Source organism: Brienomyrus brachyistius, chromosome 3, assembly GCF_023856365.1.
Source record: "Brienomyrus brachyistius isolate T26 chromosome 3, BBRACH_0.4, whole genome shotgun sequence".
Lineage (NCBI taxonomy): Eukaryota > Metazoa > Chordata > Actinopteri > Osteoglossiformes > Mormyridae > Brienomyrus > Brienomyrus brachyistius.
The window spans coordinates 5,670,701-5,692,415 of record NC_064535.1 but is presented as its reverse complement, the minus strand read 5'-3'; the positions used below and the strand labels follow the sequence as shown (position 1 = coordinate 5,692,415).

The following is a 21,715-nucleotide window of genomic DNA, read 5'->3' as shown; positions in this document are numbered from 1 at the left end:
GACCACCCCACCCCCACCAAGCCCTGCCCACCTATTCACAACACGGCCCTCCCGCAGAGACCCAGACAACAATAATCAGCTCCAAAATCACCAGAGCAGATGCAGGACACAGCAAACGAAACGAGGGTGAATGGACACACAGCCCAGCGTTAACGACAGACATGCCCAGGCTTCCTTTTTTAAAAAATATTTTTTATTTTTTTTAACCTACAGGGGTGGTAAATTAGGGGGGTGTTATGCCTGCATGGCAGAGCTCCTGCAGGAGGTGCCCCCCTCAAGCCCCCGCTCTTCTTTCATGGCACATTCCTCACTAGGGGGAGAAGGCCGACCTCCAGGTGCAAATTAAAAGCTAATAAGCTGGAGGGTCACCGACCAGCGGCAGTCAGTACAGAAATCAGGGCGCGCTATTGGACAAGAGCGCCCTCCACCCACAACCGCAGACATGACCAGGCTTTAGACCCCGAACACCCCCAAGCCAAGATTTCTGCACATATCTCCATGTCAACGATGTCATAAATACTCCCAATTAAACGAGAATCAGCCAAGATGCCTCTCATTCTTATTTCAAAGTCGGTGTCCTTTGTCCTCAGAAGCCAACGTGGGAACAAAGTACAGGATGAAAGATATGAAGGGATCAATATTTTTCAGGACAAATACAAGTAGCACCAAACGAGGTTTGGTCTTGTGCCAGTGACCCATACATGCACAGGCAAACCTTCTCCACAGATCAGGGCGGTCATATCAGGTACAGCTTAACGGTCCCCTTTCCTTTGGCTGGACAAGCTGAATCTGTGGTATGCAGAGTCCTGCATTCCCCATGGCCCGTGTCAGAGGACATCCGACAGTGATTCCAACATGTCTGACTGGGCAGTCAATACTTCTGAGAAACCGCAGGCTAATCCTTTCTCAGGGATTTACTCATTCCCTATTTGGGCGCGCATCCGATTCATCTAGAGTTCATTTTTATTTTTTTTGTTCAATGAATCAGAAAGGATGTGCAGGTGGGGCATCTAGACAGCCTCACTGTATGTCCGGTATCAGCACCCCTGACAGGAATGGCTACAAGGAGTTTTCCAATGGCTGGAGGTAGGAGGCCACAACCCTAAAAAGAGACACGCTCTATTTTGATCTTCAAAACTGGTGGTAGATCTCCTTATAAAATAAGGAGGGGGGGCAACAATATAAACCAAGCAAACCATGGGGGGGGGGAGAGACTCACCCTGCTGGTTTGAGTTTCTGAGGAACATGAAGCTTCTGAATTATTAATGAGGTGAAGAGATTATGTTTGTCACTGAGAGCTATGTGACGGTAGCGCATAAGAGTTAGCATATCGGTGCTCGGCTGACTGACAGACACCGGCCGGTTCAGTGGGGACGGCGCCACGTCAGCTGACGAGGGGACACTGCAATGTGTATGACGCTGCATATGTGTGCATAGCTGGCCAAATGGTTAGCAGGTGCTATCCCAGAAATGAGCATGCTAATCGCCTGCTAATGCTAATAAGCCGGTATATGGGAGGCTATCAGGGGATAGCGGATGCACAGCAGTGATAGCAGGGGATAAGTAAGTCTATCACTACAAAGGGGCAGGACCGGCAGCCGGCTACTCAGGCCACGGAAAGAGTGACTAAGAGCTCATTTACATACACGTCAAGTGGCGACTCGGGCCGCCATGTTGATCTGTGTGTTCAGACGCCGCCCTCACCTGGTCAATGACAGAGTCCAGGGTGCTGAGCAGCAGGAAGCCACGGCCCAGCACCAGGTACTCCCCCAGCGCCGCCATGTGGCTTTGGCTCTCCTCATCCTCCTCGACCCGCTGGGCCACGGCGCTGCACAGCTGGTGCACATCGGTCAGGAACTCGCGGGCCAGAGTGTTGCTGGCACCACTCATGTCGGAGCTGGGAGAGTGAGAGAGAGAGATGCCAGGACTGTCTCAGTGTCAGAGGTACAAGACATCGGGAGGCGGGTGGCATAAGAGGAGTCAAAGATCATACAAACAAGCAGTCTTATCATCAGCCAATGATATGTTTTTAATCGGTGAGTGACAGGGGAGGGGGCACTCCGAGGGCCAATCAGCTTTTAGCTGGGACCAGAGCCTCTGTGGGCCCTCTCCTGTTTATGCCCCTGGAGAGAAGGAGGGGTCTCTCATTTATGATTCAGGTCCTTGTTTCATGCAGACGGCCTTTCGTACGTAGTTGCACATCATTCCAATATAAAGTGCACTGTTCAGGATGCATTGGGACTAGCAGGCCCGTACGCATCATCAAAAGGGGACGTCTCTCGGGACAGAGATTACGCATGTGACACAACCTCAACTTTGGAACCGAGGAATCCCTTAGTCACAGGACTCCCCCCGCCCTCCCAGTGGGACCCCGTGTCTTTACACAGGCTTAATGAGCGCAGCAAAACCCAAATTACAGTGTAAACCAATTAGGAGAGCAGAAGGAACAGCAGCATGCAGGAATTAGGTTTCATAAATAGGAATGTAAAAAAAAATACGTGGCCTCTACTTAGCCTCCTGTCAATAGCCCCATCCCTAAAAAGACTTCGCAATGTTGCATGTGCTCACTCGGAAAAATGGAAAATCAATTCTGAAGAGCGCTTCGTGCCTTTGTACCTCAGTGGGGATCATATTCCAAAAACACAGCAACCACCTCCCTAGCTCTAAAGGTGTCACTACACACTTTACATTTCCAGTCTGTGTCGTGATCAGTATTCCGTTAGTCACTTTGGATGTTTTCTTCAGTGTTTCTCCTGGTGCAGACTGAGGCCTGAAAAGTTAATGAGGTTCAGTTCTCCAACACCATGTGCAGACCTCTCCCACACTAAAAGCAAAGAGCAAATGCGAACCTTTCCCTGACCCTCAAAGCCATCAGCTGGAATTCAGCTGGACTGTGTGTGTGCGAATAACCAAACCTTTCAATCACGTTGTACTGCGCGTTCAGTAAGAAAAACACATTTACTCTCCCATATAAGGTCACATTTCTCCTCATTTACTTAAACCAGCCTATTAAATACTCTGGACAAAATCAAGTCCATACTGCTCGAAACAACACACAGTCTATAACAAATATTATTCCAAATGTATGACAATTACAAGGAAAAAAATCTAATAAGCTACATGCTCTTCCTGCCTGGGACAGAATGACTGATTTTTAGCAGAAACTTTCAAAAGGGATGTCAGCAGTGGAAGTCAACTTATTGTCACTGCAACAAGCCCAGGCTGAGTGAGACTTACCAGCCCTGGGTAAACACACCGATTGTTCAGAAGTGATAACATCTGTCCAGACTGAGTGCCTGTAACATTCATGCTCACACCCCACAACTGCTCTCTCACACCTACACAGACTGCCTGCCTACCTCCAGTATTTAGCCCACGTTGAAACCAGCCATCACCCCAGTGGCAATGAGTCCTTGACAGGCTCCTGCGTGTGATCTGCTCTGGAGGCCTTGCATTCAGCCCCCCCCCCCCCCCCCCCCCCCCATCATGCACCCACATTGCCTGACAGGTAAAACCTTCCTTTCCGCCTCTGCGGGTCACTATAAAAGTGGAATTCAGTACTGGGGCCCCATCCGCTGGGGTCGTGCTGGCGAATCACATGAAAGCATGTGATGTCTTGTGAGACTGGGAAGTCCGGTGCTTGACAAGCTCTGAAGCCCAATGTGAGCTGCGGGCAATAGCGCGCACGCACACACACACGCACACGCACGCACGCACACACACACACGCACGCACGCACGCAAGCACGCACACACACACACGCATGCACACACGCACACACACGTGCACACACACACACACACACTCCATGTACTCATATCTTTATGGGGACTTGCCATTCATTTTTATGGGCATAATCCCAATGCCAACTATGACAATCTTAACCCCTACCCAGCTCTAACCTTAAGCACAAGTAACCAAACAAAATACAAAACTTTTGGAATTTTTAGTTTTTGATTAAATTCACAGATTTTTATAAAACTCAGGTTATTCTTGTGGGGCTGATAAATATGTCCCCACAAGGTAAAAAGTTACAGGTTTTTTTTTTATCACATTGTGGGATACATTTACACACACACACAGTCACCCTGTGCCCCTCCATTCCCCCCCCCCCCTCGTCTGACTCCAGCCCATCCTGCCCTAATCGTGCTGCAGTCCGGTAAACAGATCTGGCCGATGCTGGTAACGGCGGCCACGGTGTTTATGGACAAACTGGCTGTCGATCATAACTGAAACTGCACCCTGGCTCATTAATTATTCCTGCGTCCAAGTGAATGAGCTATTCCGCCCCTTAAAAAGTTCACCGGACACTGACTTAATGCTTACTGGCTCTAAATATAACTGATAAGAACACACCATTGCCATGACAAGACAGTGATAAGGTACTTGAAATACAGAAGCTACGCAGTAATAATTGCTAAATTCTCCATTATAAAAGAATAAGCGATTCCTACAAAGCATAAAATAAGTTTCTACCAACTTTGGACATGTCTAGTACCTCCAGTGGGGGCAGAGGGATGCACCAGCCCAGGCCGGTTCCCCTCCATTGTGACAAACGTCTGACCCAGCTTGGGTTTCAGGCTGAATTTCACTGCCGGCGGTCCACTGCCCCCCCCCATGACTCCCGGCCCGACAATACCGAGGTGCAAATCAGTATCAGTGCGTTACTTCATTCAGCGGGGGATTTTATCAATGTGGGGGGTAACGACTTAGCTGTCTGTTACAAGCAAACACACACTCACATTCATTGACTGTCAAACCATTAAAGGGAACGAAACATGCCACAGAACATCGGAGAAAGCATCAAAACAAGGAATCCCTCTGTTCAGCTTATTTACACTACGTTTGACACTGCTGAGTGTACATTGTTATAATCTGAAAATACAAGAAACACTCTACCATACATTTACACACAAAGTAAAAGGACAGAATACAAGATGTGCAGGACAGGTGGTGTTCATTATCCTTCAGATGCAAAAGAAAAAGCTTTACGTCTGAAGGATATACAACAGTAAGCTGGAATTTGAATTAATAAACTAATAGATCAAGACCTTTTATCTATAATTAGTCCATTAATCTTACTTCTGGGGCACTGGGGTGATGGGGGAGGGGGGTAGCTATGATGAGCTGAAATGGGTCAGTATTGCAAAGACTTGGTGTTGAACCGGGTCTTTCCGTTGTGAAAGTAACTCAGCCTCATGATTTTTTCAGCCTTCCGGTGACCTCAGTCGACCTCCAGCCCTGAGCTTTAAAAATAAAATATATGCGACATGCCCTCATTAAAAATGCATGACCTGACGGTAAGATAACTCCGCTGCTCACAAACACGGCCCGTGCTCCCGGGAGAGACAACAACTCGCGCTAGATCTTTTTGCTGGCAGTTTTCACACATCAGAGGAAGGGTTTCGGTTTTATACAGTCGGAAACCATCATCGCAGCTCGTGGCTTTGATCGCGTGTTCCTGTCCAACGCTCTCAGCGAACAGGACCGCATTCGGCAGTAATGAGACCTCAATTCAACCTGGTACAGTCTTGGGGCAAGGAGGGGAGGGCTTCATGTTCATGGAGGAAGCTCTAAAATTATGTACAATAAACAATAAAAACCTACATTTCAAAAAGAAGACCTAGGAGCTATATGAGTCAGCCCACAATCTATCACGGGCTTTCAAACCCGCACTTCTATCACACTGTCCGGAGATGACATTTGCTCCAGTAGTTAAACTGATCTTACATCCGAAGTCTTTGCTGACAGTCCGTTTGGATACAACACCCCCCCCCCCCCCCCCCAAGTTCTGTTCCTAGGCAACATGTCACTTCGAGGACCTGCCACAAACACAGAAGTGCTTGTAGATGAATCACATCAGCCGGGGCTGCAGATCCTGCCAGCTGTGTGCCGCTCATTTGCAACTTTAACTGAAAAACCCGTGAGCTGCTCGTTAATTAAACACCTCGACGGGAAATTTTGGGCTTGGCAGAGTGCCGTGCTCGTGCCGTGTCGGGGAAGAAGCTCTCCGATTTGAGATATTTTTAAAGCCGTGTTCACAGCGAGCCTGATGGAGCACGTTACTGGCAGCACGAAGCAAGTAGGGAGGAGGTTGTGCATGAGCAAGCCCGCAGTAGGTCCCCGCAGTGGGCCCCCCGCAGTGGGCCCCCGCAGAACCGCAGCGGCGGAAGCTGGAGCACTTTTGTTTCACTGCGCGGTTCAGTCGCATGTCACGGCCAGAAATAGGCGCCCAGCAGCCGTGCAACCCGTCGCCTGAGTGCCGTATCGAAGTGATTCCGAATGTGCTTGGGAAGCTCCCTCTGGTTTATACAGCGATGAAACTGATAACAGGCATGTCAACAGAAAAAATGCTGAAATGAGAAACGTGGAGGCCAGGAAACCATTGGGAATCCCTCGCGACACAGTATCCCGCACCCTGCTCCAGGGGAAAATGAAGAGCTGGGGAGGGTACAGCAGAGGTACCAGAGAGGAACCAGCAAGGCGCTGGGTTTGGGGGAAGAGGCACCTACCAGAACTTCACCTCATCCTCGCTCCCGAGTCGGTCGAGGTGTCGCACACAGTGAAAGAGGTAAAGGAATCGTTCCAGGCACTGCAGGCTGACCTGGGGAGGAGGGAGAGACTGTGAAAAAAGGTTACCCTGAGTGGGGGGGGGGTTTGGGGGGGTTTAAAAAGCATATGAAGAAAACGGTAAGACGTCAGTCCTACATTGTGCCCAGAGAACCATGTTCCAGTCCAGTGGGAAACATGCAAGTTGCAACCTCTGAGAAAAACGAATGAGGAACGGAGAAGCCAGCTGAGCCAATCTGGAAAGAGCAGGTTGGTGCTGCCCCTCTCAGCATCTGGACCAATCACATCGCAGCTCCACCTTACCTCTCCTTCAGTGTGGCGTTGAAAGGTTAACTTCACTAATTGAGGCCAGCTATTTTTTATGCTACATATGAAAGGCCAGCCAATCAGAGTAACAAACATGTCTTAGGTTCCACCCCCTTGCTGAAATCACGCATCATCGAATGTGACCAACAATGGCTCAGGTGCCTCTATTACACCTTACCGGAATGAAGTGGGTAACTTTCTTAAGCAGGACTGGAATCTCTCCAAGTACGACTTGAGGGCCGGGGCGAGGCACAAACGCGGGAACACTGCCTCCCATTGTGACATCAGCATCCTATCTTCCATGACTCCAACAAGAAGATCAGGCTGATTATGGCACCATGTGACCATGGCATGGGGACGGATTCAGACCCCGTCACCTCCAGGGTGGGCCAGTGGCATTTGGGAAATCAGGAAGTGGGAACTCTTTATCAGGGGGAAGCATGCTTCAGATAAGCTTTAACTTCCCTGATCTTAATAATTCCAGATACAGCCGTCACACTGCATGGAAAAACGCTACTCCAACTCACTTTGCATTTATATCAACTAATTAACTCTGAGGGGGCCGGGGGGAGGGGTTGCAAAAACAATGTGGGTGTTCGGGGCAATAGGGTGATGGGTCAGTTCCTCCCAAGTCTCCAGGACACTGAAGAGCTATCAAAGGTCCAGCGATGCTCAGACCTTTCACACATCATTCAGAAGCATGGAGAGGCCTCACACGATCTACATACATGCGCATGACCTCCATATCAGCCCATTTCTGTGCCTGTTCTGTACTTAGAGCTATGCACGCTGTGGACAACAGCACCTACCCATCCTATATAACTACCATTAAAAGGAGCAAATAGCCAGATTTACCAAAGTAACCACAGAAACATCCCCCACACCACATCACATTTAAGTTCTCCTCACCTGTATCTGACCGCCATGACCAGCCAGAAATTACAAGGTGAAAAGTAAATAAAACTTAATAATAAATACAATAATAATTATCTATGATTATGTGTTCGCTGCTAGCCAAAATCCAGAGCATGTAAAGTATGCACAGGGTAATTCGTCTCATGGGACCTAAACGGAGATGGGCTTTCATTGGCATATCAAGACGTGCTCTCTGGGCCATGTGTGCTCGCAGTATTTCTCAGGCATGTCAAACAGCACAGCATCCACCTGACAACACCTCACAATAACAGCAATGTCAGATCTGGGGCCCGGCATCACCACGGTTACCGGCACGACCAGCTCGGAAACTGCAAAAAACATTTTTCACACAGCATGGTCCATCAGCTATGACTTGAAATGATGCCATGCTGATTAATCTGGTGAGAGTCGTCATATCTCCCAAGTAGATCCGGGGGGGGGGGGGGGGGGGGGGGGGGGGGGGATCAATGGCCAACTCATTCCATCTAAATCTATTACATGCCCTCAACCACTAGAGGACACTGGTGTGGGCACTGTCCCTGCCAAAATGACACAGGAGACTTTGTTTATAGTATATTATTGACTTTTATAGCAGAAGACCAACCACATTAATTTTACTCAAATGACATTCAGGACAGCCGGGGGGGGTTCGAATGTCGGAAGTCCCCCACCCACCAAAATTCTACCTTCCTCCCCATCATTGCTTTCTGCCTTTTCTCATCCATCCATCCATCCATTTTCCAAACCACTTATCCTACTGGGTCGCGGGGGGTCCGGAGCCTATCCCGGAAGCAATGGGCACGAGGCAGGGAACAACCCAGGATGGGGGGCCAGCCCATCGCAGGGCACACTCACACACCATTCACTCACACAGGCACACCTACGGGCAATTTAGCAAGTCCAATTAGCCTCACCATGTTTTTGGACTGTGGGGGGAAACCGGAGTACCTGGAGGAAACCCCACGACAACTTGGGGAGAACATGCAAACTCCGCACACATGTGACCCAGGCGGAGACTCGAACCCGGGTCCCAGAGGTGTGAGGCAACAGTGTTAACCACTGCACCACCATGCCGCCCCGCCTTTTCTCATAACTCCTGTAATTATACACACCACTGTTCACATTCGAGTCTATAATTCATGCTACATAAAATCGGAGTTTATTCAGTTTCATTTACACAGGCAATTCCTATAAATACTCCACCGAAATCCAAGAAGAAATGAGAGCTGCTTTGAGCCTTTACAGTCCCCCCCCCCTTCAGATCTTCAGGTCAGGTGGCTCCAACGATTCGATAAGCAGCTTTAGCCAGTTAACAGGCAGAATGAGGGCCAAACTGTATGCTTTGGGCACCGGCGAGATCCTCGACTCAGGTTTCCCTCCATGTGGTGAGTGAGAGTCTGACTGCCAGCACCCACACTGCATGCGTGAGAAGCTACAGCAGAGTCTCTGGCACAGGAGTGGGCGGGACTCAAACTGGGTGGGAACGTTCAGTGGGAGATCTTAGGGAAGTGTGTCTACTGGGATTTAGACAGGGGGCCACCGCACGAGTCAAACCCAAATGGGAGAGGGGCTAAATGGTAGGCAAAGGGCATACATTATGGAGAGCACATTATGCAGCAGATTGTATCATTTGATTGTTTTACTTACACGAAAATGTCCGGAGGGCAGAAGGAATAATGATTGGTTCAGGGAGATAACCAATTGGGTGCAAGCAATTACAGGAGGCGGGACCAACCCCTCCCCCCCTCCTTTTTTTTTTTTATTAATGAAGGCAGTTCAGATGAAACTGTCTGCAAATATCTTGAGTTCTGTGTTGAGGTTTGGGGGGGGGATTATTCGGTTGGCCCCAATGTTAGGCATTACATGGTCTTGTCAAAGGAAACCTTCACAAACAGCACACAAACTTTTTGGAAGGTCTTCCTGTCCTGCTTTCCCATTTCTGGGTGAGAGCACGACCTTGTGGTCACTGCACGCGTCTTCTTGAATGGAATGACAATTAACTGTCCTTCATCCACCGCCAAGCTTTGAAACTGCTGGAGTAGAGACGTTCACAGTGATGTGAATAAATTCTCAGGACTGCGTTTGAGGACGCCCCGGGTCGGCACACACGCGCGATGGCTCGCTGGTACATTGGCATGGGAAGTCGGATGTGATCATTTATCATTCATCACACTCCCTCCTGCAATTTGGTAACACTTTTGCAATGAATCAGGGGGTTGTTGTTCTGGGCTGCTCTCACTTTCCTCAGACACGCACCAGGAAAATGACGCGGGCAAAACCAAAGTGTGCTTTAAGAAATGTTGCTGCTGTATATTCAATGGGGAGAATAACAAATTTAAGTACTGTTTGTGTGGATAAACCCCCCCCCCCCAAAGAAACGTCATCGAAAAAGAAACAAGACTATATGATAGAAATGCTATCATTCCTTGCCAACTCAAGACCCAGAATGCTTTGCACACCAGCTTCTTGTGGCACAGTAGGAGTTTCACTGAAGCAGTTAGTTCAGTGTCTCTCTCATGGGGACATGGCCTCACGATTACAGATTTGAGCAGAGCCTGAAGCTCGTGCCACGGCGCCATCCTCCAGAAAAGAGTCTCACCCACAACAAAAACAGTTTGCTGGATTAGAGGAATTACATGGCAGGGAAAAAAAATATAATTATTGGATGCTCAGCAGATCATTTGATCTTCATTCCAATACCTGTCAAATGAATGAGGCAGCATGCAGGAAGCTCACGGTGAAGAAGGCATGCTGCTCTTCAGCCCAAGAGCCGCCCATGTCTGGCGGCAGGGGAGCCAGTCATCCGCTCCTCATGACTAGCCACGAGGCTGTGGTGTGACTTCTAGGACGTCATGAGGTGGTCCTGGCTCTGCACAGTTATTCTGGGGGGGGGGGGGGAGCATGACAGCAGGGCATCCAGCAGCTTTCGCTACAATGTGCACCAACCCGCCTACACACTCCAGGCTTTGGCTGGTGCCAGAGCTCAAGTTAAGGAGCAATGATCGGGCAGCATCCTCCTGAGGGATGCTGCTGCTGTACTTTTCAACGTGTACCTTAAACCAAACAGCTTCTGGGTACAATACACGTATGAAGTGTAACCCTATACACCAAGCATAATATAGGGAACCTGCTAAGCAACTAAATATTACACTGAAATAACAACATAACCTGAGAATCACAGGGACGGGACGTTCCAAGAGCCAAGGGCAGCGTTGTGAGTCATGCACCGCTATACTGGGCTGAATTATTCACTCCTGTGTCAACTGTCAAAGCAAGATGGAAAACCGGACAGGTAGAGGGGGCGAGGCTTGTTTAGAAACCGCTCGCCACAGGGCAAACACAAGAACAGAGGCGTCACCGTCACCTCGATACTGCTGGCGGGTAAACAGAGAGGACGCACATCCTGGCTTACGGTCATGGCTTCGGAGGGCCTTTAGGGTCATCGTCACAGGACAGCGCGTAAAAGTCCTGGCTGATGTTACTGGACACCACGAAAATCAGGACTGGAACCGACAGAGGGAAACGGGTCATGGAGACAGACCTAATTAGGCAGCCGAAGCCATAAGATGGGAGATCAGCACAGCAACTGTATGAAGTGTGGTTCTTAGAGACGTGTCCTTTTCTTTAGTGATGGAAAGTCTGCTGGTCTCTAAAGTGAGCATCTGACCAGCTGTGTCTACAGAGGTCCTCACTCAATTTACTGCAATGACTTCAGAGGCTTCTCCCTCACTCTGGTCCTGCCTTCCGGGAACTACCCCAGTTCTCCCAGAGTAGCCATGCACCCTTGCAAGTAGCATTATCCTGCTATTCCTCTCCAAACCCCTCTCCTCCACCCAGAGCCTCTCCTATTTTAGCCATATTCAGAACATAAATCTCCCAGAAAGGACAAGCATCACCCTCCCCAACCCTTCAACCCCCTAGTCAGGCAGAAGTGTTAGAGAGAGTCTGCCCACCAGCCCAGAGAGACTGACAGGTGGGCGTTTCCTCACGCTCCAGCCTTTTCATGAGGCAAACGCTGCAATGCAGCAAGAGTCAGACTCCGTTGCCGACAGCGGCTTGGCTGGATTTTGGTAACTGTGGCAGACCAGCTTTGGCCACGTCACTCACCCCCACCCTGACCCACCATTGCTCGGGCTCAACCGGCCCCACCGATCATCAGCGGCGTGTCCTCGGGGACACGGGACAGGCTGACGCGGCGAGTGCAGACCCGAGTCGCCGCTGCACTCTTCAATTATTCACACCTCTCATTGCTGTCGGGCTGCATCAATTATTTGCGTGCAGCTCCGCGTGATCGGATCGCACATCCGTCACGGCAGTCAGCTGCCACCTCTGCCTCAGCACATGCGACTTCCGGGTGGCCAAAAGCGCAACTCATACGAGCACCAGATTCAGGAAACTTACACAATACATTGAGAAGACGACTGATACATCTATCGTCTTATCATTTAATAACACGACTGCTTTCAGTCACAAATAGTGACATTAACAGCTTAAGATAATCAGTTACCATGTAATTATCAATTTGAAGTAGGTCTTACTTATAATCTGGCTCAGAGGTTCAACAGCAATTCTGCCTCCAAGGCTAAGCTATGCAATTCAGACCACAGACAGTCAACTGACCTCATCCCAAATGACATTATTTGAAAAAGCAAAACCAGAATTCAGGCGTCAGCCTCACCACACATTCAACAAAACTAACTCCCCTTCTATGTTCTAGATCCAAGCACCACGTTCATCGAAATTTCCTAAAACAGCCCTCCCAGTGCCACTACCACTTACTGACTAACTGGCCAGCAAAACCAAATCCTTCACTTGGGAAGCATGACAAGACAGGTATGCTAAGTTCACACTACACGACTTTTATAGTCGTAAGTTCGCTATAAAATGTTCACACTACACAACTTGTCTTGTAATCGGGAGTCTTGAAGTCGTTGTGGTTTACACGCTACATGACTGATCAGTGACAGGCGATCTTTCACTAGGAGGAATCACTGACAAGTCTGTCTAGTCTCTAAACTACGTTTTTCACAAAATCACAAGTGTGAATGACCCTGGGAAAGCACAATTCTAGTATCAAAATGCTACAAATTGTTAAAACACTTCAATCAAACAAGGAAACAGTATTACGTGCCTTAGGTCTTTAGTGACCCGGCATATAAAATATACACAGACACACATGTTTGTAATTATATCTTTGTGGGGACTCTCCATTCATTTATATGGGAAAAAACCTTAATCTCAACATTACGACCTTAAGCCCTGTCCAGCCCTAACCATAAGTAACCAAATACAAGACTTTTTGTATTTTTAGTTTTTTGATTGCATTTGCAGATCTTTGCGGGGACCAGAAAATGCTCCCCACAATGTAAAAATGACAGGTTTTTATTATATTGTGGGGGTCTCACAATGTAATATAAACATAATCCACATACACACAAAAAAATTATACATCTTCCTGAACATTAAGAACAGTTTCTATACAAACTGAACTTTTTCATACCTTTTCCAATTTCACTCCTCCACTCACCTCATTTCTGGCATTCTCATTGGCTGTAGCTCATTTGCAGCTGATTTGGAGTTGCTGTCAGGTCCAGATATTTAGCATGCTAGATATCTGGCAGGTGTTTGCAATGCACTGGCGACTACGTTGGATCACGTCTTTGAACAGTTCACGAAAAGTGATCGAGCGCCAATTTGCAAGCACCGGGTAAGCAGCGATTTGCCTTCGATCTGGGGGTTTTGTCACTGATCTCCAATCAGTGAGTGGAAAACCGGGGCTAAACGTGTGTAGGGTGAACTTAGCATTAACAGTCTTGCTTCATCCCCTCTGAGACCATACAGACCATAAATCCTTCTGGTTAGTTACAGCTCTAGTAAATGAGATTCCAGTTGTATCTTCAAAGATGCAACAAGCAGATGTGCATGAATTAGATCTACATATTAAAGGCACCATATCTTTGCCGAATCAAAACCCTGCGGAAGATGTCTTCTGTCTCCGTTATTTTAAACAGTACCACTGCTGCAGGTCGAGAACCTTCCAAACTGAAGAGTTTTGCAATAAATGAACCTTTGGTAAAACCTACTGTAACGATCGCAGAGCAATTCAATTACCCGGGCTAGGAGAGCAGGCTGACGTCATCCGTGACCGCTTGAGGGATGATGCGCCACTCAAAGGGGCTGCCGTAACATCGACTCGGGTGTTGGCCAAATCAATTCGGCCATTTGAGTCCGGTACTGAGTCCCTGTTGGCCGGAATGACTCCCCTGTAAATGCATCAGAATTCCAAGCTTCTGGTTTGTACTTGCACCTCCCCCAGTACCCCTCACCACCTCAAAAATGTCTGCAGGTTAGGATCCTTCTTACTGGAGCAGTCCAAGAGAATAAAATAAGAACTTTCCATTCAATTCACAGACCTACTGCTTGCACAAGACACTAGTCTTGTAGCCATACTGTATTGCAAAAAATAATGTGCAATGTATTTTGCAACAGATGCCCCAAACATCTCTTACCTATCTTCTGCGCTGATAACAGGGATTACGCACCAAAAGCAATGCAGTAATAAATAATAAAGCTGTTATCTTACACGGCTCTTGGTTCTTTTCGGAAGCAAATTAGAACCGTTGCCCCACAAAGTAGGAAAGAGGTGGATCCAACTGAACAGGATGCTCTAAGTATGTTTTTTTTAACTAACATACATCCTGTTGCAAAAACCGAACGCTCAGTAGATCAGAGGGTGATGAGGAGATTGATGCGGCTCAAAGTGGCCCAGAGAGGGCACAACTGCTTCACACTTCAGACTAAGGGTGCTTTTCTACTGCACCAGGTCCCATGCTTTTGGTTCTTTGCGGTATTTTGTGGGCTACTGTACATTATAGGGCTTTGACAATGAGCGATATTAATACCAACACTGCATGTTATGCACGTGCAATTCTTACAATGCAAGGACCACAATAGTCAGCTGAATTGAGAACAACCTTTTGCATACCTTTATACTTTATACAGATTATATTATTTTTACTTTGTCATAGGAAACAAAACTTAGCAAGCATTGCAATGCCCCCCTTCAAGATTATCTAGTAGATGTTTACAAAATGGGGAGGCATGGTGGTGCAGTGGTTAGCACTGTTGCCTCACACCTCTGGGTGCCTCACACCGCCTGGGTCACATGTGTGCGGAGTTTGCATGTTCTCCCCATGTCGTCGAGGGGTTTCCTCCGGGTACTCCGGTTTCCCCCCACAGTCCAAAAACATGCTGAGGCTAATTGGAGTTGCTAAATTGCCCATAGGAGTGCATGCGTGAGTGAATGGTGTGTGAGTGTGCCCTGCGATGGGCTGGCCCCCCATCGTGGGTTGTTCCCTCCCTCGTGCCCATTGCTTCTGGGATAGGCTCCGGACCCCCCGCGACCCAGTAGGATAAGCGATTTGGAAAATGGATGGATGGATGGATGGATGGATGTTTACAAAATCAGCTTAAAGTTTACTGCTGCTACTTTTGCATTGTGTTTCAGAAGCAGGATATTTGAATTACCAAATTGACAAAGAAAGCGTTTGCAAGTCCCACCCCAAAGTACCAAAAAAGTACCCCACCTAGTCTGGCACATTTGGCACTGCTACTCCACCAGAAATCAATGGAAAGGGAAAGTTCCAAAAGTATAGTACCTGGTGCAGTGGAAAAGTGCCCTAAGAATGCTCATCCAAAGTGCAAAAACTTTTCACCACTGTGAAGTAAAACTTGCAGGCTGGAGGGAGGCAGAATTTATCACTTAGCCTAGGGCCACGGTGTCACTCACACTAGAAGTGACAGCTTATGGCACAGACTGGCAGACTGAATGGGTGACAGGAAACCTCAGATAAAGAGCAATCTTGGGCACTGGCAGCATTTTCCAGCACTGCCTCCCCAGACACCCACAAACACTGTGGTCAGCAACAAAAGAATCAATGGCTAAGCCAGGGGAACACATGGCACATGAGATCAGACCAGGAGTACTATGTCGGTGAGGGCTAAGGACTACGGGGGGCCCATAGGAGCCAGACCAGTATCATGAGTTCCTGCCAAAAAGGTCCCAGTCCTGCTGGTACGATACTCCCAACAGCACGGCTGAGTTACCACATGATCTTTGAAGCTCCTTCAACAGATGCCTCCCTACAAGTTCATAATGCAGATATCTAAGTACTGCTGACTACTTACAGTCATTACTTGACTGACTAAACCCACAGTAAACATTGTTCGATATAAAAAGCTGGAAACTATCAAACAGGTGCAGATGCAATACAACATACACATCACAATCACGGTTTGACTTAAGTTACTGCTCAAATTATGCTACCCAATGCCTCACAAACAGGTCCCCTGGGGATCGCGACTTTACATTGCTTTGATTGGAACAAAATATATGGACGCTCATGGTGTATTGTAGTAATCTGGCCTCTCAGTGCAAAAATACAGTAACTGAGGGGTATGAAGACCTCTACATTAGTGGTTTAGCATTAAGAGAACAGGCACTCTGGTCAAATGCAAAAGGAAGATTTCGGTCACATCAAATTCCATAACAGGTTGATATCCATAGGACTGGTGACAGTATTAGCTATATAAATAGATCATAATGTTAACTTACCACTTTGTATCCTTGCAAGCACAGCAAACCTAAAAGGGTCATGCAACATTTTTATCGTAACATAATAGAATGACCAGTATCTTTTGTACTGAAGTACCACAAAAAGGTGCTTAATTAGCATCAAGAAATTAGCTCAAGATATTATCCAGAATTCCTCTCCTTCAAACAAAAAAAACAATCCAGTCATGCTTCTACTAGAGCACAGCACGCAGAACACAGACATCATGCCCCCTTCAGCAAATCACACAGTCAGAGCAGCGTGAAATCCAACATGTTGCACAGTGCATCTTGGCACGAATGGACCAACATTAACTGGTTTTTAGGGATCCCCGTTCACTAGGGAAGGAGGAAGACGCTAGGCTAAGCTAGGTGCTAGCAGTGATGGGGATGTGCAGCACTGCTAACCGGCACTGGTAAATTACTCCTGAAAGCCCTGTTGGGAAAGAGGCTGTCACAGGACACTTAAGTCAACAATGGTGACAGGGCAGAGGAAGGCAGCTATCCAAAGCCCAATTCCACCGACCTGTAATGCATTGAGTCGCCAGGTGGCAAAATGCTCAGACCTGAAATGGTGACATCAGGGTCCGACACTTAATATGTGCCAACATTTAACAAGAACATATGCTTCCACCCAACAAGGGGGACAAGGGGAAGAGCCAAGCTGGAGCAGGACTTGCAGAGTATCTCTGGAGATGGGAGCAGTGAGCTGATTCCAGTGCTCTGACTGAAGCTTCATCTCTAGGGACGGTGCAGATCCTGTAAGCTACTGAGCCCAACTAGCAAACCTCAGCCATGCATGTCCCAGTAGACCTGACAGGCCTAAATCCCTCAATGCTGCTCCTCCTACTACCACTAATGCCATAAAATTATGTAGAAAAAAAGGACAATAAAGTAATTAAGTCATCCTAACCTGTGCAATCATATTTTTTTAAACACAAAAGCAGGAGTTTAATTCTTAAACTACTGGTTATTTCCCCTACTTAACATAATGGTACCAAAAACTGTTCTATGGGACTTTATGCAGCCAAAACAGCAACTTAAAACCCGAAACACACTTTCATGCTACACTAACATACTTATTAAAGAGCACTGGTTTACTTCGTCCGTCACTGGTGTTAAGAGACAAATATCCCCTGGGAATGCTTTAAAACCGGCAATTTTGGCTCTTTTTTTAAAAAACAGAAACATAAAGCATGACTCAGTTCCACTTCAAACACTTTTGATTAGTGTGATTAGGCCTGAGCAGAAGCAGATGGCTGAGAGGGGGAAAAAAATAAAATGAAATGAAATTCCTGGTGGATTCTGGGTAAATAATGCCCTTTTGGAATGTTGGCTTCGGCGCAGCCAATGAAATGAGCCACTGCGTCAAGTCATGCCAACTCAGCAGGCAGACTGCACTGTGATTGGTATGTATAGATATACCTAAGACAAGATATATACATATATTTACTTTTGGCCCGACATTTGGTATTTTGCCTATTTCTCTACCTAGTTATATATATAATGAGGTTTTCTGAAGACTCCCAATGGCTCACATCTCCTCCTCTCAATATATTTATAGACCAAAATGAATGAACATTCACGCATACGGGAGGAAGAGAGAACCTTTTTCCCATATCTCACATCAGCAGATTTGAGTTGACTTGTGGCACCGACTTACACGTGGAGATGTTCTTTTGTTCTGTGAACCGGTTTTCCACGCAGACTCGTAGCATCGGAGGGAATGCATCCGCCCAGCATAAACACAAGACAAAGTGCACACGCGCTGTGTGTTCCCCCTGGAGCGGAACGATCCACTCTGTGACCATCTTCAGCTTTATGCTTAGTCAGTTTTACTTTGCGGTTACCAGAGGGGAGGGCGTGCAAGAAGAGGGTGGTTCTGTAAAACCAGCTCGTGCACAAAAACCTTGCAAGGTGGCTCATACTACCCATGCTAATCATACACAGGACCAAGGGTCTGAGTAATGATTTTCTAGGCCTGTTTGGGTACGAGCGCGTAGTGGGAGTATTATGCCTTTTAATCACACAGAACTACAGGTTAAAAAACATGCATGTAATGCAACGCTTGTTAAAATCAGCTGTGAACATAAAATTAAATTTATCATATTGAAAACATACACCATAGTTAACGGGACATGTATTTAAAAATACATAAACAGCATGTTGGCCTATCCAACTGAGAACAGGTCACAGTCATGCTGCAAAGAGAACATTTTCCAGTTTTATAGCCAAGCATTTTCTGCAATCAGCAAAGTGACCCACTGCTTATTCCCAGATGACACACAGGAAAGACCTCTCCACACAGTGTTCCATGCTTCACAAGACCGGCTCAAACTCGGCATTTCAAATTATAACTCAGCATAAAGCATATGCTTTACAGTATACAGTAATTCCATTCTGTAAGATTACTCTCTAAAGGTAGTTGAAGAAAGTCTGGCATTCACCCTTTCAGGAAGACGTGCAACTAAACATTTATCAGTTATTCTATCTCCCGCAGCCATGCTGCATTAATGTTACAGAAAGATGTGAACCAATCAGAGACATGGGAATGCATGGTGAACCTCACTTGACCTTTAGGGACCTGAAAACAAATGTCACAAGTGTCCAAAATCCCCCCACCTGAAGATGATGCAAGCAAAGCTATAACCCCAGCAAAATATCAGTATCACGATGCAGCTCACAAAACCAATTGTGTTTGCCAGTGGCAGGAAAATATGCTATTATTATATAAAAGTTACATAAAAAGTCCATCAAAACTATTAACAGAGCTAGGCAAATTAAAAATGAATCGCACGGCATGATTTAAGCCATTTTTCTCAGACTTGAGGATGCGTGTAAGGATGTGATCATCTTAATCCGGTTTGGGAAGTGAGGAAGGAGTGTAGCCATGTGTACAAAGGGTGGATTCGGTCAAACGTCATTCAGCAACCTTGTAATGTGCATTAAAATAACCACAAAATAAGACCATAAGATGATATGCATGGTGCATGAAACGTGAATTTTAATATTAATATGAATATTAATTTCATTACGGTTAGGTACGCGGAAACAGCTGAGGAAAATTTATCCCTGTACAGGGACGCTGAATTTATGCAGGCCTTTCTTCTCAGCATTGCTACTTTCATAGTGAAATGAAAAATACTGTAAAATGATACTAATAATGACGATTTGGGGTTTGATTGCATGCTGATGGATGGATAAGGTTTGGGGAGAGACAGGGGTTTCACTCCGCATCAGTCAGTGGGAACTGGTTAGGTTCTGTTCTGAACGGCTCGGGTAACAGCTACCTGTAGGTCAGCTCCGTGCGTCCTGCAGTCCGCGTATCTCTCCCAGGCCCTGGAGAGGTCGTCGAGCTGCCGGGCAGACATGGTGCTACAGGGCTCGGGCTCCGCCGAGGGATGCGCAATAGAGCGCCCCTCATCGACGGAAGCGGGTTAAGGCAGCTCAAGTGGTCCAACAGCCGAGCCCGGCTGTGACGCAAAATACTTCATAATTTTCCTTTCAACTTTTTAATATATTTTTTAATCCACTTCTGACAACTGGGCGGATTTTGCTTGTAGTATTCCTAAAACAGAAATCGCACAGGATTTCGGATTAGTTACTCAGACGGTTAATACTTATACATCTTCCTCACTATTTCCATAGAGTAAAGCGGGATTCTAACCACACACACTGACACGAACGTCCGCTTAGTGGAATATAATACAATTACTCGTGTGCTATCGGTTAACAAGCAATATTTGCATTTTGACTTGCGTGATAATTAGCAATACAGCGCTAATGACAGCCCGTTTCCCAGACAGCAGTGCAGAATGAGCTAACGGACTAGCAATCAGGCGTAACACTAATAACGAGAAAATGTTTCATTAATATTATTATTTAAATGAGGTAAAAAAAAAACTAGGTGCGTATTTACGACATCGCTGTCATTAGCTAATTTCATCGTCCATCCGCCGCTACCAGGGTAGCCGAAGCTCTGGAGCAGCCGCACTCTGCATTACAGTTAGCCTACCGGCTAGCTAACTACCAGGACCTCAGTAACCAAACGGCAGAGCCCCCCTCTGCAAAGTTATTCGCCCCTTTTCATTAATTTTGAGACCCGCAAACCCGTTATTCTGCAGTACATTTGCTAAATTAGCCCTCAGCCTGGGGAGACTTTCCTGAGGAGGAAACCCGTCCCGAAACATACCCAGCTCTCAGCCCGCTCCCATTGGCAGCGCGAGCCGCTGGATTTTGAGAGAATAACACTGAAAACGCACAGAACTACAGGAAATAACGCCCACAGGCTGCAGAAGCGGAATCGATTGGCCGAAAAGGGACCGAACCCCGATCACTCAAGACGATCAACCCTAAAGACGCTCCGCTTTCCGTGGGCAGCAGTATGACGTCAGACAGGTTCTCGTCTCCTGGGAGGAGCTCGCGGCATAAAATGCACTGTATGTGGGGAGATCGCGGAAACAACCCCCTATGTCAACTGCAGAGCACGCAAGGCATTGTGAGCCAGGCTGCATCCACGATGACTGGTGACATGGTGCAAAATATTTTCCTGGAACTGGTCACGCAATACAATTGTATGTATTGCTGCTTCCATCAGGCATTAAACGTAAGTGTAAATATTCATGGGACAAGTAACTTGGCATCTACTTTCTGCAATGCAATGCAATGGTTATTTCTAACCATTAAATCCCAAGATAACCCAACGCTTTAAAAAATCTATAACAATTAATGAGCCGTGGTTATCTGGCACTAGACATAATCAGAAATATATATATATATATATATATATATATATATATATATATATATATATATATATATCAGCTTACACGAATAAGATTGTCGTTCAGTAATTAAAGAGAGAAAAACTATATGTTGGATTAATAGTTTTCTCTGTGGGACGACATATGGCAGAGAAAGGAAAATTCGCTGACTACAGAATGTAGTTCAATTCTGCATCTGGTTCTATTAAGTTTTGTACTTTAATGCCGTAATTATCCAACAAAAATTAACAGTTTAGGTTTTTTTTTCTGCGAATGACAAATTTATTCATGCTTTCACCTTTTAAAGATCAACGTGCATTACCCAATGTAGCAGAAAGTGACTTGACGTTTTCTGTCTGTCCTCATGGCAGAACGGAGAAAAGACTGTTAGATGGACCAGAGCCAGTTAACGGGCTAGCGGCTTGTAGGGGGATGAATCAATTACACAGACATCACTTTGGCCTCTTTTATATTTCACCGATGCTTTTGTCACTATCTGCCCCAAGATCAGTTGACTAGGTTCGCAGTAGCCCATTTCCAGATCCCAATT

At 46.7% G+C, this 21,715-nt stretch overlaps 1 protein-coding gene across 8 annotated transcripts in view; it reads right to left on the bottom strand.

The window, feature by feature from the left end:
• lyst (lysosomal trafficking regulator) overlaps nucleotides 1–20,784 on the bottom strand; it is a 56,281-nt gene extending 35,497 nt beyond the window's left edge. For 4 of the 8 annotated variants that reach the window (XM_049006982.1, XM_049006986.1, XM_049006983.1 and 1 more), the window contains exons 1-4: nucleotides 20,595–20,784; nucleotides 19,693–19,970; nucleotides 6,513–6,622; nucleotides 1,705–1,897 (exon numbers count right to left, since the gene is read on the bottom strand). In XM_049006982.1, the coding sequence (XP_048862939.1) occupies nucleotides 1,705–1,897; nucleotides 6,513–6,622; nucleotides 19,693–19,773 (384 nt within the window). In that variant the 5' untranslated portion in view covers nucleotides 19,774–19,970; nucleotides 20,595–20,784. Of the gene's footprint in view, nucleotides 1–1,704; nucleotides 1,898–6,512; nucleotides 6,623–13,902; nucleotides 14,055–14,300; nucleotides 14,603–19,692; nucleotides 19,971–20,594 lie in introns of those variants that run through there. The other 4 variants (XM_049006984.1, XM_049006985.1, XM_049006988.1 and 1 more) reach the window with 3 other exon arrangements.
• Nucleotides 20,785–21,715: the final 931 nt, after the last annotated feature.